A 23,699-nucleotide genomic window follows, 5' to 3' on the forward strand; every position below is an offset into this window, starting at 1 on the left:
CTTTTTTTTTTAAAAAAAGGTAACTGACAGCCCTGTTTTGGTAACCAGAATATGCACTTGGCTTGTCCCCTGTTATTTCAGGTCCTGTTATTTCAGTGAAACTATTTCAGTTACCAACTATTTCAGTTGGTACTCATTTTTTTTCCATTGTTGATTTGTTTGTAATGAATATATATGTAATGAATAGACACACACACACCATTTTAATGTATTTCATAACTAATGGTTAGATTGGCTTGAGGGTCAGCACATCCAGAAAGGAGGGACTTAATTATTTTAATTAATCCATAAACCCTCACGGGGCAGGGGCTGAATTCCCTTCAGAGTCAGGCCATCTTGTTTTTGCAACCTTCTCCCAGTTCCTGACTGGTCTGACAGGTTACACAAAGGCTTCTTTAAGGGCATGCTGACTAATTTGGTCGAATTTGGTGACCTGGAATTCTCTCCAATTCAGGCTGAGGCAGCTGTGGAGGTTCTAGCCCACATGACGATGATTATTTACATTTATTAGTTGCTCCCCCCCTCTCCCCCAAAATGTGACCTTGTCATATTCATAAGTCCAATCCATGGGATTCAAAGCACATTTAACGCATATGGTTTTCCCCAGGGCACTGTGTTTTACCCCTCACAAAGCTACAATGCCCATGATTCTTTGGGAGAAGAAGTGTGTGGCCTGGATGTTACCTTACATAGTCCAAACCAACTTACAGATAAAGCAATCATGTTTGTACTGATTCCTGTGCCTCTTGCTTCTGCTCCTGAAAGTGTTTTCTGCACTTGTATGTGTGTGTCATTTTTCAGGGTCCACTTGGCAGGAAAGGATTTCCAGGCAAACCAGGCCCTGATGGCTTAAAGGTAAAGATGGCTTTGTTTTAGACACAAGAAGGGAGGCATTTGGGTAAAACGTGGTGTTAAAATCCAGGGAACCCTACTGCTTAAGTTTCAACATGCTGTGCATTTGAAAGTTGCTTCAAATGGCCATTTTTTACTATTCTTTCTTGCTCTGGAAATTCCTACTCATGGTGGTTTCTGGGGCAGAAAGAATGATGGTGCATATTTTTGGAAGCCACAGAGTTTTATTATTAACCATTTTAAAATGTCTTCCCTCCCCACCACCATCCTTTTTCTTTCCATCAATCTGTTTTGGATTTTCTCCATCTCTCTCTCCCCCCCTCTCCCCCCCCCCCCAAATAGTTCTAGGGCATGCTTCTCTCCCCTTCTGATTCCTTCCAGAGATAAAAAAAATGTAACTCTTGAAACTGAAGAACAACAAGGCATCCCAAGCAGCCTTTCTGTAATCATGGGGCATGGAACCCGAGAGAATGCAGCTGCTGTTGCCATAAGACTCCCCTCCCCTCGCCCCCACTGCCACATCCTGTGTAAATGCTGTGCTAATTGGATGCTTTTCTGCCAGGCAACCATGCCCTTTGCACGATTTTCAGCATATTTGCAGCTTGGTTAAATCTCTGCTACTCTTTAATTTTTTTTGTTTGTTAGCGCTAGGTGCTAGGTGCTGTACTGAATATAGGAGCAATACTGGGCCTGCCCAGAAGACCTAGGCTCTGCTGAGCCTTATTGCTCCTCTGTGCTTCATGGCTCAGTTCAGAGATCACATCAAGCCATGGTTAAGGGAGCTTAACTGTGGTCTTAGTAAGTTGTCTGCGTTGACAAGCCATGGCCTCCAAACTGAGCAACTGTGGCTTAGAGTGTGTTTATAAAACAGCCTCTGTAGCAAGTCTGAAATGGCAAACCAGAGTTACAATCTTTGCTTTACTTCCCGAGGCTGTAGCACCCTAATGGGAAACCAGAACAGCAAAGCAGCTTTCTCTGTATGTTTGGAAACTCAAACCATGGTTTGCTGAATTGAGCCTGTGTCACATTATCGTGTTGTGGTGAAAACTCTAGTGTGTGAAGAGAGGAAGGGTGTCCTTTATCCATGTTGTACTTACAGTTTGAAGTGGATCCCTGGCATTTGTCCACCACAGTTTTGCAAAGACAAGAGTAGAGAACCTCTTTCAGCCCGAGGGGCCACATTCCCTTCTGGGGAACCTTCCAGGGGCCACATGAGAGTGCTGGATGTCACATGAACCAAGGGTGGGCAGAGCACTGGAAGAGATTCTTACCTTTGTATAATAGACTACATTCCAGCCACTCAAGAGTCCAATATATCTTCACCCAACTTCTCCATCTTCTATCTGGGGAAGCCAGGCATTACCATAGTTCAGTGGCATTCCAGCCAAGCCATATCAATTCAAGAGGGCATGGATCAGGGCTAATGAGGGATATGGCTTGGTAAGGGTCCCTAAAGGTAAAGGACCCCTGGCAGTTAAGTCCAGTCGTGAACGACTTTGGGGTTGCGGCGCTCATCTCGCTTTACTGGCCGAGGGAGCTGACCTTTGTCCACAGACAGTTTTTCCAGGTCATGTGGCCAGGATGGCTAAACCGCTTCTGGCAAAACCAGAGCAGCGCACGGAAACACCGATTACCTTCTCGCCGGAGCGGTACCTATTTATCTACTTGCACTTTGATGTGCTTTTGAACTGCTGGGTTGGCAGGAGCAGGGACCGAGCAACGGGAGCTCACCCTGTCGCGGGGATTCAAACCGCTGACCTTCTGAGCCCTAGGCTCAGTGGTTTAGACCACAGTGCCACCCAGGTTTTTCACCACTGTGTAAAGGCATGCCTTCTCATTTGTTACCCTGTGCGGACTTTCAGTAAACTGGAAGAATCCTATCTGTGCCAAGAGTAAAATGGCCCTCAGTCAAGACAGGCCCCATCTGCACTGTATGTTTATTATAGCGCTTTACCCCAAGATTCCTGGGAAGTGTAGTTTGCTCAGAGTGCTGAGAGTCGTTAGCTCTGTGAGGCAACTCCTAAGAGCTCTCAGCACCCTTGGCAAACATCTCCCGGGATTTTTTAGGGAAGCCATGACTGTTTTAAAGAGTTGGGATGTTTTAGAGTACATCTCCCTTCAGCCCCAGTCAGCTTTGGAAGTCACCAGGTTGGGAAAGACTGCAGTTGGGAAGCAGAGAGTCTAGTGAATAAAGAATTCTTCTTTGAACTCTACATTCATGAGCAAACCTGTCTGTCACAGTAATAAGTCTGAAAAACACTTTGCAAAATTTTAAGTGTCACATGAATGGCAAGTAGTAATCCTACTCTGGTGCTTCTCTCTTGTCTTGATTCAGGGTGAACCAGGGAATCCAGGGCGACCAGGAAAAGTTGGTGATCAGGTAAATGTCTTGCAGAGCATTTTGCTCATTTCTCCTTGACGCCATGGCATGATAGTGATTTGTTTGTTCACAGTAGCTTTGATGGCTGTAGCTGTGGCTGCCCAGGAAAGCCACCTTTCTGGATCTGAAAATGTTGTCTTATCAGAGCAGCAATTCCCTGAAGTGTACAAGATACAGTTGTAAAAATGTACATGTGCCTGAACAGGAAATTGTTATATGTAGATTTAAAGACTCCAAAACTCACGATGCAATTTGACCCTGTGTGGAGCATGCATGCCCAAAGATACCTACGATACGATACGATATCTTTATTGTCATTGTCCCATACAGAACAATGAAATTGAAAATCTACATAAGACTTTTAAACTTTAAAAGACTTTAAAAGACTTTAAAAGTGATAAGACCTATCACTTTTAATAAAAAAATAATGAAGATATTGAAGGAACAACAGCACAAAAGGTACCAGATGAAATCTCAATTGGGCTCAGAAAATGGAATTCCTTTTGCTGGTTCTGTGTATCACTAGTTATAATTGCAGAAATGGTGTGTTTAGCCTAACAGAGTTTAAACATTAGGATTGTTCTCTATGGGTCTTTGCTGAGTGAAAACTTCAGCTAGTGCCAAAGACAATGGCTGCATTTGGACATCATGCTAAACCATAGCTGAGCATAACGAGAATGAGCTGCAGCACCCCCTTCCTTTTATTTTATTTTTCTTATTTCAGTTCATCACAGTTTAGTATGTCTTCTGAATCCTAAACATGGCTAATACTAATTGCAATTTGTCTAGGCGAGCCATTGTCAGAAACTGCTGGCAACAGCCCCATGTAGTGATGTGCATAGCTGCATCCTTGCAGCCAGCAGCTGCCTCATGTGGTAATTCTCTGAACTGAAGGTGGCTGCTTCTCAGCATAGAACCTTCCAGATCTGGACTGTTTCCACCCAGTCAGGGTGGCCACTAAATCCTTCTGGGCAGGAAGGAGAATAAAGGGTTTCCGGTTGCAGCTGAAACTTGCTTGAGCAACAAAATATGCCTGACCTCTGGTGTGTCTTGCATTTCTGGTGTTGATTTTGTTCCTGCCTACCTTCTAGGATGGCTTCTGATCTTGACTTATAGAGCCCTGAGTCATCTTTAGCCCTCAGATCCTTGCTGTTCATTCCTCCTGACTCTGGCTTGTATTCAAGTCCTACCTTCCAGGAGTGGGAAGCTCAGGCCCAGGGACTAAATATGGCCCCTCAATCCTCTTTTTCCAGCCCTTGGAACATTCCCCAGGCCACAGTACTGACCCTGCTTCACACCCCAAGTGTTTCTGCCTGGCTAGAATATGTCCTTGAACTCAGGTGATGCCTTTTCTTGTCTGAACAGAAGACAGGGAGCAATGTGTGTACAAACTACCCAATTGTACAAGCTGCTGCACATTGATGATGATAATGATGATTTATTTATATACCACCCCTCTGACTGAGCTCCTCCAGCCACTCTAGGCATCTTCCAAAGATAAAGTTTGCATTTATTGCTCCAGCCACTTTTGCCTCTGGCTCTATCCACCACTAGCAATGGGTCCTCAGAAGGTTGCCCTGGAGAGAACTTCATATTTTTACAAATTCCTTTAAGGCTTCCAATCCTGAACTTGGCAGCCTGCAATAACCCCCCACCCCACCCTGTACAGTATTTTGTCCTCAAAATGCATGGTGGGAAACGCCACCAAGAGACGAGTAAATTAAAGCTAACCATTGTGGTTTCCTTCTGTCACTGGGAATGAAAGGGGGAAATTGGATTATTTCCCAGACGGATTCGGATCAAATCGGTGTGCAGCTGTCTAGCAGGGAATGTAAACATTGATTGATGCCAGCCTGCCCAGATGAAACCGTGTGCCCACGTGGAAATGATCCCTGTTTTAAAATCCGTTGTCAGGATCTTTGCTAGATTGTGATGCCAGGCACTTACTCAAGAGAGAAAAGTCTAGTTCCCCGTGGGCCTGAGGGGGGACCACAGACATAAAAGCTGTGGAAGCCCACATTTGTGTGCATGTTCGAAACCACCAAACTGACCAACTGCTCTTTAGCCTCACAGCCTCTGACATAGTCATCTAATTCCCATGTGACCACAAGGAGTAGCCTGTGGTGCCTTTGGTGAGACCAGCTGTGGGCTACTCAACTGCTGTGGCCTGTCCTAGAAGCCATATTTTACAGCCATTCTTTGCTCAGTGGTGGAGCCCTGTTTCAACTGTTTTGCAGTTTTTCTTTTTCTTTTTAAATAGCCCACCTCTTTCTCTCTCCCCTCTTGTTCTTCTTTGTTGCTTTTTCTGGAGGGCCTTTTCAGTTGTGGCTCCCTGTTGATGGGATGCTCTCCCCAGCGAGGTGCCCCACTTGGGTCTTGATGCTCTGCAGATGGAGTTACATGGCAAACAATAATAGTTAAGTGCCACCTTCTTGAACCTTTGGTGAAAGGTATGGTGGAAGATGGAACACTGTTTGTGGCTGTTATTCTCTTTCCACCTCTCGCCCCTCTCCCCACAAGACCCTTCCAGACATGCTCTTGAGTAAGAAACGTAGGTCCCTTTTGTACTTAAGAAAACACAGCTGGCCTCTACTGATTGCCACTGGCCTGAGAGTATGAAAGCCAGGCTGTATTATTTTTACTCAATTAGTTTTCTGTCTAGAAATATCACTGTGGAAAATTTCCATTTCCTTACCAATTATGTCATTAGAAAAAGAATGTTGCGCTTGTTCAGTCAAAATGCCTCCCCCCCCTTCCCTCTCTTCTCCACCCCCCTCCAGCCCCAAACTCCATTGTAGCCTTTGTCTTGGTATAGTTTTGGGTCCTGCTGCCGCCTGTATGGCAAGGAGTTCTTACATTCAGCTTAGGAAGATTTACCAGCTACAGCCATTTCTGAACCAGAATAGCTCTGGTTCCCTCCCACCTGGACTACTTTAATACACTCTATGTGGGGCTGCCCTTGAATATGGTCCAGAGGTTGCAGCTTGTTCTGAATGCAGGGAACGACCAGCCCCAGGGGTTAGCTATGCAAAAAGTTAGCTATGCAAAAAGTCACTTATCCGATCACGAGGAATTAGTACCCAAATCTTGGTATATACACCATAGATTCAGTTAGATAGCTTCTTCTTTTTTTAACTTCATAATAATAGTAATAATAATAATAATAATAATAATAATAATAATAATAATAATAATAATAATAAATTTTATTTATACCCCACCCTCCCTGGCCAGAGCCGGGCTCAGTAGAATTACAATAAAAACATAATAGTAAACAAAACCAATTTAAAATACAGGTTAAAATGCAATTTAAAATGCAGCCTCATTTTAAAAGTAGCCCATAGATCAAAACAATAAGGGGAGGGAAGCATAAGGGTCAGACTGAGTCCAAACCAAAGGCCAGGCGGAACAGCTCTGTCTTGCAAGCCCTGCGGAAAGATGTCAAGTCCCGCAGGGCCCTAGTCTCTTGTGACAGAGCGTGCCACCAAGTCGGGGCCAGTACTGAAAAGGCCCTGGCCCTAGTTGAGACCAATCTAACCTCATTGTGGCTCAGGACCTCCAAAGTGTTGTTATTTGTGGACCTTAAGGTCCTCCGCGGGGCATACCAGGAGAGGCTGTCCCGTAGGTACGTGGGTCCTAGGCCGCATAGGGCTTTAAAGGTCAAAACCAGCACCTTAAACCTGACCCTGTCCTCCACCGGGAGCCAGTGCAGCTGGTAAAGCACTGGATGAATGTGATCCCACAGCAAGGACCCCGTAAGGAGCCTCACCACAGCATTCTGCACCCGCTGGAGTTTCTGGGTCAGCTTCAAGGGCAGCCCTGCATAGTGCAAGTTACAATAATCAAGCCTGGAGGTGACCGTTGCATGGATCACTGTGGCCAGATCAGGGCGAGAAAGGTAAGGGACCAACTGCTTGATACGGCAGAGATGGAAAAATGCCACCTTTGTTGTGGCTGCAACCTGCGCCTTGTCTGCCTTTTGTTGGTTGTCTTCCTCATCTGCCTTTTGTTGGTTCGCTGATGAACAGAGGGAGAGGGGTAAGGGGAGCCGTTGGACAAATTAGAAAGCATTTTTTTCAGGATTTTCTTGGGGTTTTGGGGGTCACAGTTCCATGGTCAGGAACACATTAGAAATTTCCCCATAGGAATCAATGGAAATTGTCAACTCATTGTGCAGATGCTCACTTAAGAAACGATTTCCAGGGAACTCATTGTGTTTGATAAGCAGGAACTGCATGCAGTAGCCTACAAAGCTCTAAGTGGATTGAAACCCAATAACATAAAAGCCCTCTTGGCAGGGGTGGGTCCTGCTGGTGGTTTTGCCATTGGCTTCCCATTTGGCATTGATCCATGGCTGGGTCTCCTTGGGGGTGGCTCCCCATTCTGTTCATTATTAATATTCAGGAGAAACTTTAAAATACACTCTTGTTTATCCAAGCATTTGGTGGCTGAAAAATTATGTTCTATATCCACTTTTTAGACCTACTCAGACTAGAACTACTGAAATTGATGGACATGAGTAACTTTAGTTCGTTAATTTCAGTAGGTCTACTCGGAGCAGACCTTAGCTGGATACAGTGCACTGTTCCTAGAAACCTTAAAATTATAAGCTGTAATAGTATGTGATTGTTTTACATGTTTTAATGGGTTATAGATGTTGTTAATTGGTTTAGATTTTAAAGTATATTTTATTTATAATTATTTTGTATTATCACTGGTGTATTTGTTGCCCCAGGCTCCTTAAAGAAGAAGGATGTAGATGAATTAGTTAAATTAATATTTCCAGTACTTGCCAGTTTAGTGCGTATCCATTTATACATTTGCTCCATCCAGTTTCCCCATTAGCCTGTGAAATTATTGTTTTAAAATAATCCCAATTAAAATCTGTATTTAAATACATTTAAGCATCGTTTGAAAGTAAAATATGTAGGCTGCTGCCTCTCACATTGGGCATAGCACATAGCCATCATAACTATTTATTTATTTATTTATTTATTTATTTATTTGTTTGTTTGTTTATTTATTTATTTGTAAAGCATTCATATTTAAACTCAGTGCATAACATGAAAACGATGAAGAACGCCATTAAAACAAAAGTACAGTTCAGCATAAAAGCAGTAAAACAGTACTGCAGTGTAAAAGCATATAGAAATAGGAATTAATGAATTAAAAAAGAGATTCCTATACAGTATTTAAGATCAAGGAAAGCCTGGCTAAAACGGAGTGCCCTTCACAGGTATCTGAATGAACAGGTGGTGGTTGCTTCACATAACCACGATTCGTATCCATTACTACCTCTTATAGCAGCGCATTTGCAAGTTTAACTGCGAAGAAGTATTTTGTCTGCCTTGAGTATCCCACCCTTCAGTTACGCTGGATGACCCCCTGGGGTCTGCCGATCCACTTTCTCCACAATACACACAACTTTACACAGTTCTCTCATGTCCCTCCTTGCTCACTCTTTTCAAGAGCTAAATAGCTTTAAACGTTGCAACCTTTTCTGTTATTGGAGTTTGCCTGCCCCCTGATCATTTTGGTTTGCCCTTTTCTGCACCTTTCCTGGGTTGCCATATTTCAAAAAGTGAAATAGCCAGTTGATGAGCTTTTTCATCCAAAGTTGTTGAAATCTCAAAAACAAAAGAAATATGAAGTTTTTGAGCTATTTTTAGGAAAGCTGACACTGCTTCTGAGTGTCGTATTCCGGCTATGTCCAGAAAATGTTCCAAGTGCAGTTGTACGATTGATTTTTATGAATGCATTATTATGTTGTCAGTTTTATTTTTGAACTCCTTCCTGTTGAATAGCTCAGCAGCTCTAACGTAGGACAAAAATGGGGAACGTCTGTCCCTACAGATGCCGTTAGGCTCCACTTTCTTTGAGCCTAAACAAGCATGACCAGTGGTCAGGGATGTTAAGAATTGTGGTCTACTAACAGTTGGAGGGTTTCCCACCACTGATGTAGAATGTCCCAAGTTGAAACTCTGCAGTCTCCAGTTTAAAAATAAAAAAGATTTCTAGTAACAGCAAAGCTAGGAATGACTTCTGCTTGAGACCTTGGAAAGTAGACAGTCCATTGGTCTGATTCATTGTAAGCATGATCCTTCATTCCTCTTCTAGTGAGTATGATTAAAAAAACCAAGTATCCATCTATGACCAGTAGAAGAATAAGGCTATTTAGATATGTTGATGGGCTCAGGGCAGAGTATCTGCTTGGCACAATGTCCTATATTCAATCCCTGGCACTTCCAGTTAGGGCCAGGAAAGACTTACCGTATTTTTCACTCCATAGGGCACACCGGACCATAGGGCACACCTAGTTTTTTTTTTTTTTTTGGGGGGGGGGAATAAAGCAAAAAAAAATCTTGCTCTCCAGGCTTCAGCGAAAGCCTGCATTCGCTCCATAGGACTCACACAGATTCATTTTTGGAGGGGGGAAAAGTGTGTCCTATAAAGCGAAAAATACGGTATCTGAAATCCCAGAGAACTACTGCCTGTCACCACTGCTGGAGCGTGTTTTCATAGTGCCTGGGGCGCACTGGGTTGTGGGGGGTGGATGGACCCCACTGTACACCAGCCCTCACCACCGACACAGCAGTCCTGTTGCTACTTTGAGAGGCTGGGATCTGATCAGATCCTAGCCTTGCAAAGCAGCTCAGGAGGGCAGCATGAGAAGGATGTCGTGCATCCTTTGATCCCAGCCTCACTCCCAAGGGGCTGGGATTGAAGAGTGGGTGGCTGTTGCGTCCTTCTCACGCCACCCTTCCCAGATCCCTGCCTTGCAAAGTGGCACAGAGCTGGCTCAGGGAGGGCGGTGTGAGCGGTGCCCCCCCCCCAATGCATCTGGGGTGATTGCCCTGGCAGCTCCCCCCCCCCATGCTACTCCCCTAGCAGTTACTCTAGACAGTACTGAGCTTGACGGTCCAGTGGTCCATACTCAGCATAAGGCAACTTTCTCTGTTTCCCTGCCTTTTGCGGGGAAAGGAACATAGCTCAGTGCTGGAACTGTTTCACATGCAGAAGGTCCCATGTTCAATCCCTAGCATCTCCTGGTAAGATCTGTCTGAAATTATTGAGAGCCACTGGCAGACACCATAGCCCAGATATGGAACCTTTGCCCCTTCCAAATGGCGCTGAACTACAGCTCCCATCATTCCTCACCATTGGCCATGCTTGCTAGGACTGATGGGAATTGTAGTTCAGCAACATCTGAAGTGCCAAACTTCTGCTGTAGATAGCATTCAGCTAGAAAGACCAGTAAGTCAGCTTCCTGTTTTTGTATAACTCATTTGAACCATAGCTAAGTGATATAATGTATGCTTCGTATGCGGAAGGTCCCAGGTTCAGTCCTTGACAGCTCTAGGTACCGCTGGAAAAGAAACCTGGCTGAACCCTCGACAGCCACTGCCAGTCAATACTGTAGGCTGTACTGAGCTCCATACACTCGGTAATCAAAGGCAACTTTATGCGTTCAAGGCCCTTCTGGATTGCTGCTGCAGGAATACCTATTCTATCCCACCCATCAGATTCCTATGTTTTATATTGCAGCCCTTAGCTTAGATTAAAGAGAAGAAATATGTAGCAGAGGAAAATCATAAATATAGCACCATCTCTCTCTCTCCATCTCTCTCTCCATCTCTCTCTCTCTGGCTTATGGTTGTGGCACTGCCTGTAATTTGTTCCTGGTCTGTTGTGTGTTGTGGCTCCTGCAGGCGCCGAGCTTCAAAGGCCCAACTGTGGTTTTAAAGCGGGACCAGCTGGCTGAGCTGCAGAGGCCACAGTCTGGGAGCAATTGTGTCCCTGCCAGTAGCCAATAAGAGGTTGTGGGCAGTTTTTAAGGGGTGCTGGGCTAATTCATCCCACAAGGAGGACATTATCTCTTTCTCTGTTTATGGCTCTGACTCAAGCAAACCAGAAAATCAATTCTGTTGTTTTTCTTCTCTCTCTCTCTCTCTCTCTCTCTCTGTCCCCCTCTCTCCACGCCCCGGCCCCATGTCACCCTCTTTTTCTTCTCTTCAGGGCCTGATGGGGTTCATTGGTCCAGTAGGGGAGCCTGGAATAGTCGGGGACAAGGTAAGAATGTGTTGCTAAGTGGATTGACTGTATTGTGTTGCAGGGGAACATGAGTGTGGAGAGTCCTGATTGAGGCTTTCCAGACTAGTTGACTATTGTGAGAACAAGATGCTGGGTTAGGGGGCCAGCTTTGGCCTGATCCAGCAGAATTCCTTATTTTCACTTAACTTTTCAGTGCTGGCTTTTGGCTCCCCCTTACCCAATATTATTTTTAGGTTGTATCCAGTGTTTGTGCTACTAAGAGTAGAACCATTGAAATATGTGGCAACGACTAACTTTGGTTCATAAATTTCAGTGAATTTACTACGAGTAGAACTGGCGTGCTCTGGTCCATGGGGTCACGAAGAGTCGGACACGACTAAATGACTAAACAACAACAACAATAACTTAGTTGGATACAACCCATTATTATTTTACTTATGCAGGCAACTCTCAATTTACACAGGGGTTACGTTCCAAGGCACCACAGGTTTAAGTGAAATTGCGTATATTTGAAACAACATTGAAAAAGCCCACAAACCTTGCCCTTTTTTGTGACCTTATGGGGTCACTTCTGGGTTTGGCGCAATGCACACGGTCATGGTCACACACATATCAGACGTGCCTAAAACAGATTTAGGTAGGTAGCCATGTTGGTCTGATGCAGTCAAAATAAATTAAAAAATTAAAAAATTGTCCAGTAGCACCTTGTTGTTGTTTAGTCGTGTAGTTGTGTCCGACTCTTCGTGACCCCGTGGACCAGAGCACGCCAGACACTCCTGTCTTCCGCTGCCCCCCCCCCCCCCCCGCACCTTAGAGACCAACTAAGTTTGTTCTGGGTATAAGCTTTCATGTGCATGCACACTTCTTCAGATACACTGAAACAGAAGTCACCAGACCCTTATATATAGTGCGAGGGTGGGATGGGGTTTTTCTCAGAAGGGTAGTAGGAGATGGTTGATTGACTGAATGGGTATGGTGAACCTGTTGGTGACTGTTAACGACTGCAATTAGTCCTGCAGGAAAAAGTAAGGGATAGTATGCAGATGACCAAAAATAGCTTTAGCATATGTAATGAGACAAGAATCCAATATCTTTATTCAGACCAGGTCTCTCCATAGTTTTCAGTTTAGTAGTAAGTTTTGGCTCCCCCTTACCCAATATTATTTTTAGGTTGTTCAGCAACTTCTCTTTCAGGTCTATTTCTGAAATTCTTTTGTAATAAGACAGCTGCTTTGAGATCCTGTATTGAATGTCCTGGAAGATGGAAGTGTTCTCCTACTGGCTTCTCTGTCTTGTGATTCCTGATGTCAGATTTATGTCCTACTATATATATACTATATATAAGGGTCTGGTGACTTCTGTTTCAGTGTATCTGAAGAAGTGTGCATGCACACGAAAGTTTATATGTACCCAGAACAAACTTAAAGGTAAAGGGGCCCCTGACCATTAGGTCCAGTCGTGGCCGACTCTGGGGTTGCGGCGCTCATCTCGCTTTATTGGCCGAGGGAGCCGGTGTACAGCTTCCGGGTCATGTGGCCAGCATGACTAAGCTGCTTCTGGCGAACCAGAGCAGCACACGGAAACGCCGTTTACCTTCCCGCCGGAGTGGTACCTATTCATCTACTTGCACTTTGATGTGCTTTCAAACTGCTAGGTTGGCAGGAGCAGGGACCAAGCAACAGGAGCTCACCCCATCGCGGGGATTCAAACTGCCAACCTTCTGATCGGCAAGCCCTAGGCTCTGTGGTTTAACCCACAGCGCCACCCGCGCCCCTAGAACAAACTTAGTTGGTGCCTAAAACAATCACAGCCTATACTCCACATCTCTCAAGATGGTCACATGGTTCTCCCCCCCTCCTCATTTTATCCTCACAATAGCCTTGTGATAGCTAAGTAGGAATTTGAACCCTGGGCTCCCAGGTCCTAGTGCAACACCTTAAGCACTGCATCACACGGTATCATTGGCTGCCAAAGTTCCACCTTTATTCCTCACCCACCGTCATTGCTCATTTGCACCACTTGGGGCTGGTAGACAATGCAGGTGAATGAGCAGTCAGTGGTGGGAAAGGGGAGTGGCAGCAGGTGGCAGTAGCCTCCAGTCAGCAGTGAGTCCCTCCTGCTGGAACTTCAGCCTCAGTAGGTGCCCAACTTGGCTGACTCCACACACCAGGCCTGCAAGCTTGTCATCTAGAAAATCTCAGTTAAGGGACCTCTGCAGAAAATAAACCTAAGATATGTTGATTCAGTGAGGAAGGCACTTACAGCTTCTTAAGATTTCAAGTTATGCCCACATCATCTGCAGCTGCAAGATATTCTAATGGTCACTTATGCATTTGCAGCAAGGGAGAAGTTACCGTAGTTATGTACAGCGTGGCTGTATAATTCTCCCAGGGACAGGTTTCTCAAAAGGATTCTTCAGAGTGTTTCTGTCTTGAAAAATTGTTGTTTGCTGGCCGATGAGGATAAAAACACTACATACATGATGTTTTCATGTTTGCTTTAGCAGCCCAACAGATCAGATAAAATATTATTGTGCAACATGGAATGCAGCTTGCTGGGGACCATGTGTGCTAAAATGTACCTAAATATTTCGTATCTTTGTGGTGACCGATGGTTTTTAGCAAATAAAGTTCGCTGGTGTAAAATTAGGCAACCTAGTCAAACAGAAGTGCTTTGAAGACCTGTTGAAATTAGCGGTGTGCAAAAGTCTTATGTGCATGCATACACTAACACATTCAAATAAACAGGGGTTTGTGGGTGGGTGGAAGCAGAATATGTTTATGCATGCATGACTCTCAGCTATCACCAGATCCATTTAGTGAAAGGAGTTCTGGGCTGTGTGGTGCCTGTTGGTAACATCTGAGCAATGGCACAGATTTGGGCCTCAGCAGCTTCCCTGCCTCCCCTAGGTATGCAGATGCATGATTCTCCCATCTGCGTCTCCCATCCTATAGCCTAACCAGGAGTCTCAAGGAAATTTTAATGAAATGTACACAAACCATGCAAGTTAAATATAAAACACCTTTGCGCTCTTCAATCAGGCTTCATCCTGAAGCTGTAGAATTGTGGAACCTTAGCACCCTTGTTTATTTATCATGTTTGCATTTTATGGGTGAGACCCGAAGTCCGCTTGCACAATGGGGCTTCTCCTTCTCCACCCGCTGCCCATGCTCCTTGTTCTTTAGAGAGCTGAAGAAGGAGTGCACAGGGGGCTATAGTGGGAAGAAGAAGCCCTGGTGCACAAGCAGTTGACGTCACTGGATGCCACCCAATGTATCAGCCAGATTCAAATAAACCATCCAGGGCAGCCCACCCATGAGGCAAGGTGAGGCGACTGCCTCAAGTGGCAGAATCCACAGGGGCAGCAGATCCCAGTGTAGATCTTTACTTAGGGCTGGGCTGATCCAGAGGTAAGGTGAGCTGCCCTCCTTGGGCAACAGGATCCACTGGGGTACAGTAGCAGATCCTGATGTAGATCTTTATCCGCCCCCCTACTCCTGATGTAGATATTCCCTCACCCCTTCTTCTCTGGTGGGGAGGAGGGCATTTTGGGGTATGCCTCAGGTGCTAAGATATCTTGGGCCGGCCCTACCCATACCACTAGCGGAATCGGGTGCAATAGTTCCTGGTGGCACAACAGGGCTTTCTGTCCCTCACGCCTCCCCAATCGGTGCACAAGGAGAGGAGAGGGGAGATTGTTCCATGGGGGCAAGCAGAAATCCTTGTGCTGGAGGATTTATTTATTTGTTGCATTGGTATCCCACTTCTTCCAAAGAGCTCAAAGTTGTGTATGTGTTTCTCCCCCTTCTCCTTCAGTCCCCGAAACAGCCCTGCAAGGTAGTTTAGGCTGAGAAGCAGCGACTGGCCAAACATCACCTAGTGAGCTTCATGGCTCTCTGGGAATTTGAACCCTGATCTCCCAGGTCCAACACTCTAACTGCTGCACTACACTGGCTCTCAGCACTACAATGAATTTCACACTAAGTATTTACTTGACTGTAGTTTTAATCAGAGCAGACCCATTGGAATATGCATTCATTTGAATGGGTCTGCTCTAAGTAGGAATAATGTTGGCTATAACCCATTATGTTTTATGTGCTGCCTTTCTCCCTGAAGAGCTCGGTAGCGTTACTCCTCACTACTGCCACTGTTTTGATCCTCACAATAGCTTCTTGTGAGGTACGTTAGGCTGAGATGCAGCAACTGGGTCCAGCCTTATCCAGCCTTCCTTCCAATGGGTTTCCCAAGTGGTCTCTCATTCAGGCATCAGCCAGACCTGGTCATGCTTAGCTTCGTCTATGCTGCTGCATCACATGCCTTCAGGCTTTAGGGTTTACAACACTTTTACAATTCCCTCCACCATTCCTTGGCACATTGTTTGCTAACAGAGCTTCTTACTCTTCCTTCTGTGTGCACCTGTCTCCCTTAGGGGGATCGGGGTGCAGTAGGACCTCCAGGACCACCGGGCGTCAAGGGATCGATGGTAAGGAGTAAGTCTGCATTCTCTCGCCTCCTTTTCTGCCTGAAGAACCATAATCTGTCTCCTCTCCCGCTGCCGCTTGGAGGGCATGCTTTTCTCCCCCCCCCCCTCCCATGCTTGGGGGCATGGAGGGTGGTTGACCCATGCCAAGTTATTATATCTTCACACTGATTTCCCAGGTAGCCTTTGAAGTCTTCACATGTTAGGCCCTTGACCATTTAGGGTCTGTGAAGACCTCAAAGCAACCCAATATTTACTGCTGCTGATTGTCGTGTGTTTGCAGAGGAGACAGGGACATGCCATATTTTTCAGTGCTTAAGATGATGCTTGTTGCTAAATATTCTTAGTTCAAGATTTGGGTTCATATTACAGTGGTATCTCGTTTTGAGTCCACCCCGTTTAGGATCCATTTCATCAAACGTCCACAGCAAACCCGGAAGTGCCGGAATGGGTTACTTCCAGGTTTGCCACTCGCGCATGCGCAGAAGCACATGCGCAGAGCAGGGCTTTGCTGAGTGTCCCTTTTGTCGAGCATCTGGGGCTCTGGAATGGATCCCGGATGCAAAAGGTGGTATGACAGTATACACTGATGGTGAATGCACAGGATCCACTGTACCTCCCTGGTGCCCTATATCTTCAAAATAAAGCTCAACAACTGTGGGTGATCTCAGGTGTTGGTGGGGCACGCTCCACTGCTGCCCGTGTGCAAGCACTCTCTCACTGCCCCAGGCACTGGCAGGGGTTGCTACGCTGGTGCCAGGGTTCTGTCTGATGTTTAAACTATTGAGCTCTTAATTTTGGGGTAAAATAAATAAATAAATAAATAAATAGGGGCTATCTTATACATGGGGGTGTCCTATACATGGAAAAATATGGTGCATTCAGCGCTATGTAAAGCAGCGTGGAGATGGCTGAATTGCATCTGGATATGAATACAGACATATTATGCAGAGCTTCATCCGTTCTCTCCTTTGTTATATAGGGGCACCCTGGAATACCTGGAGCAATTGGTGAACCAGGGCTCCCTGGACAGCCTGTAAGTCAAGCCTATTTTCCTTGCTGCTCCCCAATGCCCCTTGTCTTTCATACCCCTACATATTTTATTCAAGGGAGAATAAGTTATCTTCTGCTAGGGATGCTGGATAAATTAGACCCTGCTTGTATTTTATGGAGAAACCACCTAATCCACACTTCTTGAACCAATACAAAAACTGCTACCCTTTGAAGTTGTCCAGCACTTGTCCAGCTTTTTCTATGCAGTTCTCCAACCAAACAAATTGTTCAAAAATCCATCTATAAGAAGGAAATGTAATAGAAACAACATACAAAAATGTATTAAGTTGGAGAAAATCGCTTGCAAAAAATGGTCACATTAGTCAAAACTGCAGGCAAACTTCTGTTTATTGGGGGAAATTCACTCTAAAATGCTGATGGATTTTTATGAGGAAATCATGGGTTGCTGTGTAAATTTGGAAAACTGAATTTAAGATAAGGAAAAACTGGAACTAGAAATTGTCAGATTTATACTCCCCTCTCTTCCCATCAGTGCTACATCTGAATATCTGGTTGTGGGTGAGCTCTGTGATTTGTTGTTTGAGTGATCAGGTCAAATTTGTTAAGGAAAAAAAGAAGGCAAAACCCTGAAACTGAACTGTGGGCGGGTGAAGGAATTTTATAGACTAGTAATAAGCTGGAGGTTTTTCTTTAAAGACAAGGAAATAAAGAGAGGTATAAACCATATTACAGATTATTAAATATTGTTTGATTCTAACTCCCATAAGGGCCAGTCAGCATGGGCGGCGGCAGCAGTAGGGAATATTGGGAGTTGTAGTCTAGCAGTATCTGGGCAGCTGTGAGGGTTCCCCATGCCTGAACCATCCATTTTGTTGGGTTACGGTGATGTTTTTAATTAATCTGGTTATTAATTGATTATATGTATTTATTGGGTTTAAACTATGAGCCACCTGAAGAATATGGTTGATTGAGTGTACATATGCCATAAATAACAGTGCAGTCCTAACCATGTCTACTTAGGAATAAGTCCTAATGAATCGGTTAACTATTGCTTAACTAGTCATGGCCCAACCCACTTGCACAATGCAAATGTCCACAGCATTTTACCTAAGGGCTACAGAATCTTTTACAGCCTTAAGGCCGCATCCTGCCATAGGCAGCTTTCTGTGGGCTGTGTTGCCAGTGGCAGATGAGGCCAGAGAGCAAAGTGAGTAGGATCTGAATCAAAAGTGGGTAGCGCCAAACAGGGGCCTGTTACGTTTGATCAGTAGTTTACGTCCCAGCCATGCAAAACTAAAGGTTCTGAACCCACTAAACACACACACAATTGGTCCATCCTACATCCAAGCCAATAGGAGCCTCTGTTCAAAAACACAGTTCAGCCAGACAAACAAGTTGTGAAGTAGAGACAGTGAGGTGAGTGGTCTGGGGAGCATCCCAAGGGCAAGATAGGGAGGTCTTGAGGGCCACGTTTGGCTCATGGGCTGAAGTGTCTCCCTCCATCCCCCCACACCTACACTTTATAGCAAATTTCCCATTTCAGATATCCTCATCTAACTTAGGTCTTGCTTTTTAAAAAATAATGGAACGCAAACATTTTGGAGTCCTGACATGACCCCATGCTGTAAGCAAGTTACCTCCACATTTTTCTTGTTTTACCAGGGTCCTGCTGGAGTTCGTGGATCCCCAGGATCAAGAGGTTCAAAAGGTCGCCGGGTAAGTTGTGGCTAAATTTGTAAAGTTGCCTATTGATAATTTTTCCGTTAATGTCCCAAAGAAGAAATTGCAGTGGGGCATTGCATGCAGTAAAAATATTACTAAGGATGGCGGAAAATGGTGATATGGGCTTTTGTGTGTGTGCATGTAGCAGTTGGGTGGAATTGCTGGTTTGTTTGTTTGTTTGTTCATAAAATCATTTGTGCCGTGCCTGCTGGTCCTCAAAAAGGCCCCATGGCAGCTTACAACATTAAAACCATTTCCAGGTAAGGTTACCAGACATCCCCATTTACAAATCAGTCCCCATACAAAATCCATTGAAGTTGAAAAGTGCCCCTGGATTCATTGGGAAAAAATCTAGTAACCTTATCTTATAGTGTCTTCTTTACAATTTCTTTTTAATGGAGCATCCAGAAGACATCAGCATCCTTTCGCAATCATCTCGTGCCTTTGCTTCCTTTCACTGATTTGCTTTCTGTTAATGGAGGAAATCCAACTTTTATGCAAGATCTGGAGCATCAATGCATCAAATCTTAATTGCTAGTGTGTCTTTATGCTTTGGTTTCAGATGGGTGTGGTTTTTACTTGGCTGATGATGTTTTTAGAGACTATCCTCTAACTTCAACTCCTTCTGGGTGCTCCTCACCTGATTGTTTCAGTCTATTTATACCGTATTTTTCGCCCTATAGGACACACTTTTTCCCCTCCAAAAATGAAGGGGAAATCTGGGTGCGTCCTATGGGGCGAATGCAGGCTTTCGCTGAAGCATGGAGGTCCCGCAGGGCTGTCTAGGCTGCGGGTAGTAGCCTGCTTCCTGGAGCGCCGGGCGAGCTGAAAGCAGAGCTCCCGGCGCTTCAGGAACACATCCGCAGCCTAGGCAGCCCTGCGGGAGGTCCCGCAGGGATGTCTAGGCTGCGGATAGCAGCCTGCTTCCTGGAGCGTCGGGTGCCCTGAAAACAGAGCGCCCGGCGCTTCGGGAACACATCCGCAGCCTAGGCAGTCCTGCAGGACCTGTCTAGGCTGCAGATAGCAGCCTGCTTCCCGGAGCATCGGGCTCCCTGAAAGCAGAGCGCCCAGCGCTTCGGGAACACATCCGCAGCCTAGGCAGCCCTGCGGGAGGTCCCGCAGGGCTGCCTAGGCTGCGGATAGCAGCCTGCTTCCCGGAGCGTTGGGCGCCCTGAAGCAGAGCGCCCCTCGCACCGGGCATACATCCGCAGCGTGGGGAGCCCTGCAGGAGTTCCCCGCAGGGCTCCCCACACTGCAGATAGCAGCCTGCCGCCCGGCGGGCGGGGCGCCCTGAAGCAGAGCGCCCCTCGCGCCGGGCAGACATCGGCCAGCCCCACAAGCTCGGGGGACAGCAGGGAGGCGCAGTGCCGCCATCCCGCTGTTCCTTGACCTGGTTCGGTTTCCCCGACCTGCTTTGGGGGGGGGGGAAATAAGGGGGGGTTCCTTTATTCCCCCCCCAAAAAAAACTAGGTGCGTCCTATGGTACGGAGCGTCCTATGGGACGAAAAATACCGTAACTGTCAAACATCTACTACAGATAATTTTCAGAAAAGTGCTTTCTAAGGACCTCCAAACAGGAATGTGGACAAGTTCCCGCAGTTTATTGTTTTAAGATATGTACTGGAAGTCTTCTGGAATCCTTGTATCTCTTTACAACAAGCCGCCATAACAAACACTTCTAATATTCAGTACGAGGAAATACCTGCTAGTAACATTGTATGTATGCCTTTTATGGAACACATAGGCTGTTTTTGTACATTGCACAATGGAGATTACAGTGTGCATGTATCGGCTGTAGGTCTGTTTACCTTAAACACTCAGGCAGTATTGCAGCCTGGCTGGAGGGGAGGTTGTAGCCTCTTCCTGCCCCCTCCTTGGTTAAGGGTATCCCATTAAAGGGAACTGTGGAGAGTTTCTTCAGTTTGACTGCCAGACTGGGGCTAGAGCCATAGAACTCCTTTAGTGGGGACCCCTTGGGGGTACCCCTATTTGATGTAAGTCTTAGTGCCCCCCATGTTGTGGTTTACCCTTAGATACACTCCCAGCAGATGGGCTAGAGTTAATTAAATGGCTTCACCCAATGCCTATGCCAAACCATTCTCATCTGTATCCGATAAAGCTGTGGCCTATTTGAACCCCCTGTCTAGTTTGGTTATTTCATACTGTCTAGTATGGTTATTTCATCATATAGGGAGTGACTGTGTCACAGGGCCTTGGCACACAAGCTTCTGTGCTGCAAGGGTGGCTAACTCCTGCATCCCCAGCATGGCCAATGATCAGGGTTGACAGGAGTTGCCATCCAACAGCATCTGAATTTGTGATTTCTAAGTGTCATCTAGTGACCCTCCTCACAACCATTCTTGCTTGGGTCAGAACAGAGGCAAGGTGAGCCTGCAGGCTGCAACAGTGAAGAGGTACTCATGTCAGTTAGCCCCTTTCTGGTGTGGGACATTGGCAGATACCTGGCTGTGCTGACCCTTGATGCCAGCACCAATTTTGTGGGTGCTGTAGGTAAGGGCATGGTTTCTCCTTAGGCACTCAGTAACTCTCTTTGGGATTCTGGATTGGAGGTTGCTGTTCTACATAATATTACTATGCTGGGACCTATGAGACTTCAGAACTGCCAGTTCCAAATTTAATGGAGGATTGTGGGACGATCCAGATTGAAAAGATGCATAGACCTTGAATTCAGCTGAGCACTGCCTTTTGTCAAATTGCCTGTGGTTCTTGTTGTGAGGGAGAGCAAGCCACAGTGGCTTCTGCCCACAATGCCAAATATCTGCTAGTTTGGATACCAGCTGGAAGAAAATCCATCTTTAGGTTTCCCATTCATCAGATTTGGCACAAAGACAAGGAAGGGGCTGGTTTATGTGTCACAAAGCAGTTGTTCCTTCAAATTGCAGCCCAAGCTGTTAAACCTGCAAGCAAATCTTTAGTTGATATAAATCTATCTGTTTTAAAATTGATTCAAGCTTGTACCCCTGCCATGAGTTAGTGAAGATTAGAAATTACAAACAGCATTATATTACACAGTTCTAAGTATTCACCTTTAAAATCTGGCAATGTGAACCAAATTATAGTTTTGCTTTTATGTCTGTATTTAAGAGCTTGGTTGGAACAAATACAAATTTACAATATCTAGCCTGGCTTTGCTGTTGTCCTGGATCTGAAACCAGAGATGAAGACGTGTGTGTATTCAGGGTCAGAGGGGTGGGGGAAAGTTAGGTTCAAAGATCTGGAGGCACTCAAGTTACCATGCAAACAAGAGCTAGGAGCTTATTGTTTTCAGAGAAGTTAAAGAGTTGCCTGGAATTACATGCAGGAATTATTTAAAGCTCCCAGAGTAGCTTACAAAAATCAGGAGTAAGACAGTCCCTGCCATCAGGCTTACAGTAAAAAAATACATGACACAAGAGGGAAAAGGGAGGAGGAGGGAAGAGGAGAGAAGCAAGAGTAGGCACCAATTCTTTAAGTTATAGCTCTTACAGCATACCGGTAGTTCTGTTGACACCGATTCTGGCTGGCTTGGACAGCAACCCTTCTCTGTAAGAACTCCTCACAATCAGATATAAGAGCTGAGCAGCTAAATTTGTTTGGACTAGAAAGGCTGGGCTGTTCCTCCCACACAGTTTCCTTTTATCAAACAGCTGATTTGCTAGTATTTAAGAGTCCTGCAGTTTACTTTCGTGCAGTAAATGAAATTTATAGGCCACCTTGTAGACTCAATGGCTCTCAAGGCAGTCTATAAAAGCCTTGATGTCTCTCAAGATGGAACATGAACTAAAGCAACACACAAGTTGTAAAATAAGTTACTGGCACCAGCAAGAGACGGCACGGTGTGTGTGTGTGTGATTATTAGGGCTGGGTGAATTTGTCATATTCGGTTTTTCTCATTTTTCTAGTCCATTTTTTTTTTTTTTTTTTTAGATTTCCACATCAATTTATGATTTCTAAGTCCTTGTGAAAGTTCTGGGGATGGGGGCATCTTATTCCTCAACAGAGCTCTTGGCGTAGAGAAGTAGCCAGTAGATTTTCTCCTTGTATTTCTAGAGGTTGTGAAAACCAAACAACACCCATTTTTGCATGAGAGGAGCCAATGACATGCAGAGAGCCATCACTGTTGAGTGGGAATGGATGGAAAATTCTTCCAGAGCAGCCTGCCCTGGGGCAGAACTAATCTCCACTCATTAGTGTGGAAATCTCCAGTGCTCTGTGCCACACAGAAGCAGCTAAGCCAAGAGGAAGAACCTCTTAAGCATCCCATTCTGGAGCACCAGACTCCCTCCTTCTTGATTTCTCTCTGCCTTGCCACCCCACACCCCAAGCCAAGCCTGTGCTTACAGCAGCCAATTCTCTGCAACTGCAGTATTGTGCTACCTCTGCCAAAAGGCCCCAGATTGTGCAGGGTTCCCTCCACTCGCCTTTCTTTCCAGCTCAGGCTGAGCAAAGCAGGCAACTGGTGAGGCGTGGCGCCAGTGGCAAAGCTTTCCGGCTGCCCTCGCCCCAGAAGCTGTCAGAGCCACTTAATTTTGGAAAGCTGCTCTCCCAACCAACCACCAATTTCTCTAAAAAAATAATAATGCTATTTTAATGAGGTGGAAATAAGGCAGTTAAAGACTTTAGAAAGACCAGCAGGACTTTTCACTTTAGCAGAGTGAAAAGCTGGGTCCTGAATGAGTTCAGCTCTTTTCATGCTCTGGGTGGCCAGATCCACTCTGGCCTGGAGCGGATGAAGCACTTCTGGAGGCCCTGCTGTTAAATTAGGGTCACTGTGGATCATTGTGCTCATGAAATCAAGGCTGAACAATGCACTAAGGGCCAAGCTACAGGTGACATTATTCACATGTTTAAACAATTGTGCTTAACCTGGCTTTTACTGTGACCCAAACGCCTGGTCCATCCATCATGCGTAAAGCTTTCCTGTAGGTTAATCTTTCAAATAGGCTTATGGCAGTTATTAGCCGACAAAGAAATGCTACTATTGCCTTCTGGGGAGAGAGTGCTCTGTCACTGTTCCATAAGGGTGTAGGAAGCCACAGATTTATTCCACAAGAAACAGCTGTCTTGAAGCATGGTATGATCTATCTGGGCTCTTACGTTCTTTGATGGAGCATAAGTGGGGAATCCTTTTCTGCCTGAAGGCCATGTTTCTTTCTGGGCAACTTTCTAAGGGCCACATACCAGTGGTGGGGTAGGCAA

At 45.5% G+C, this 23,699-nt stretch overlaps 1 protein-coding gene across 3 annotated transcripts in view; it reads left to right on the forward strand.

Annotated features, from left to right (window-relative positions):
* Positions 1-23,699, forward strand: part of COL27A1 (collagen type XXVII alpha 1 chain) — a 256,136-nt gene that overhangs the window by 144,366 nt on the left and 88,071 nt on the right. For all 3 annotated transcript variants that reach the window (XM_077922728.1, XM_028714253.2, XM_077922727.1), the window contains exons 23-28: positions 802-855; positions 3,188-3,232; positions 11,249-11,302; positions 15,714-15,767; positions 16,747-16,800; positions 18,441-18,494. In XM_077922728.1, coding sequence (XP_077778854.1) covers positions 802-855; positions 3,188-3,232; positions 11,249-11,302; positions 15,714-15,767; positions 16,747-16,800; positions 18,441-18,494 — 315 coding nt within the window. The remainder of the gene's footprint in view (positions 1-801; positions 856-3,187; positions 3,233-11,248; positions 11,303-15,713; positions 15,768-16,746; positions 16,801-18,440; positions 18,495-23,699) is intronic.

Source organism: Podarcis muralis, chromosome Z (genome assembly GCF_964188315.1).
Source record: "Podarcis muralis chromosome Z, rPodMur119.hap1.1, whole genome shotgun sequence".
Lineage (NCBI taxonomy): Eukaryota > Metazoa > Chordata > Lepidosauria > Squamata > Lacertidae > Podarcis > Podarcis muralis.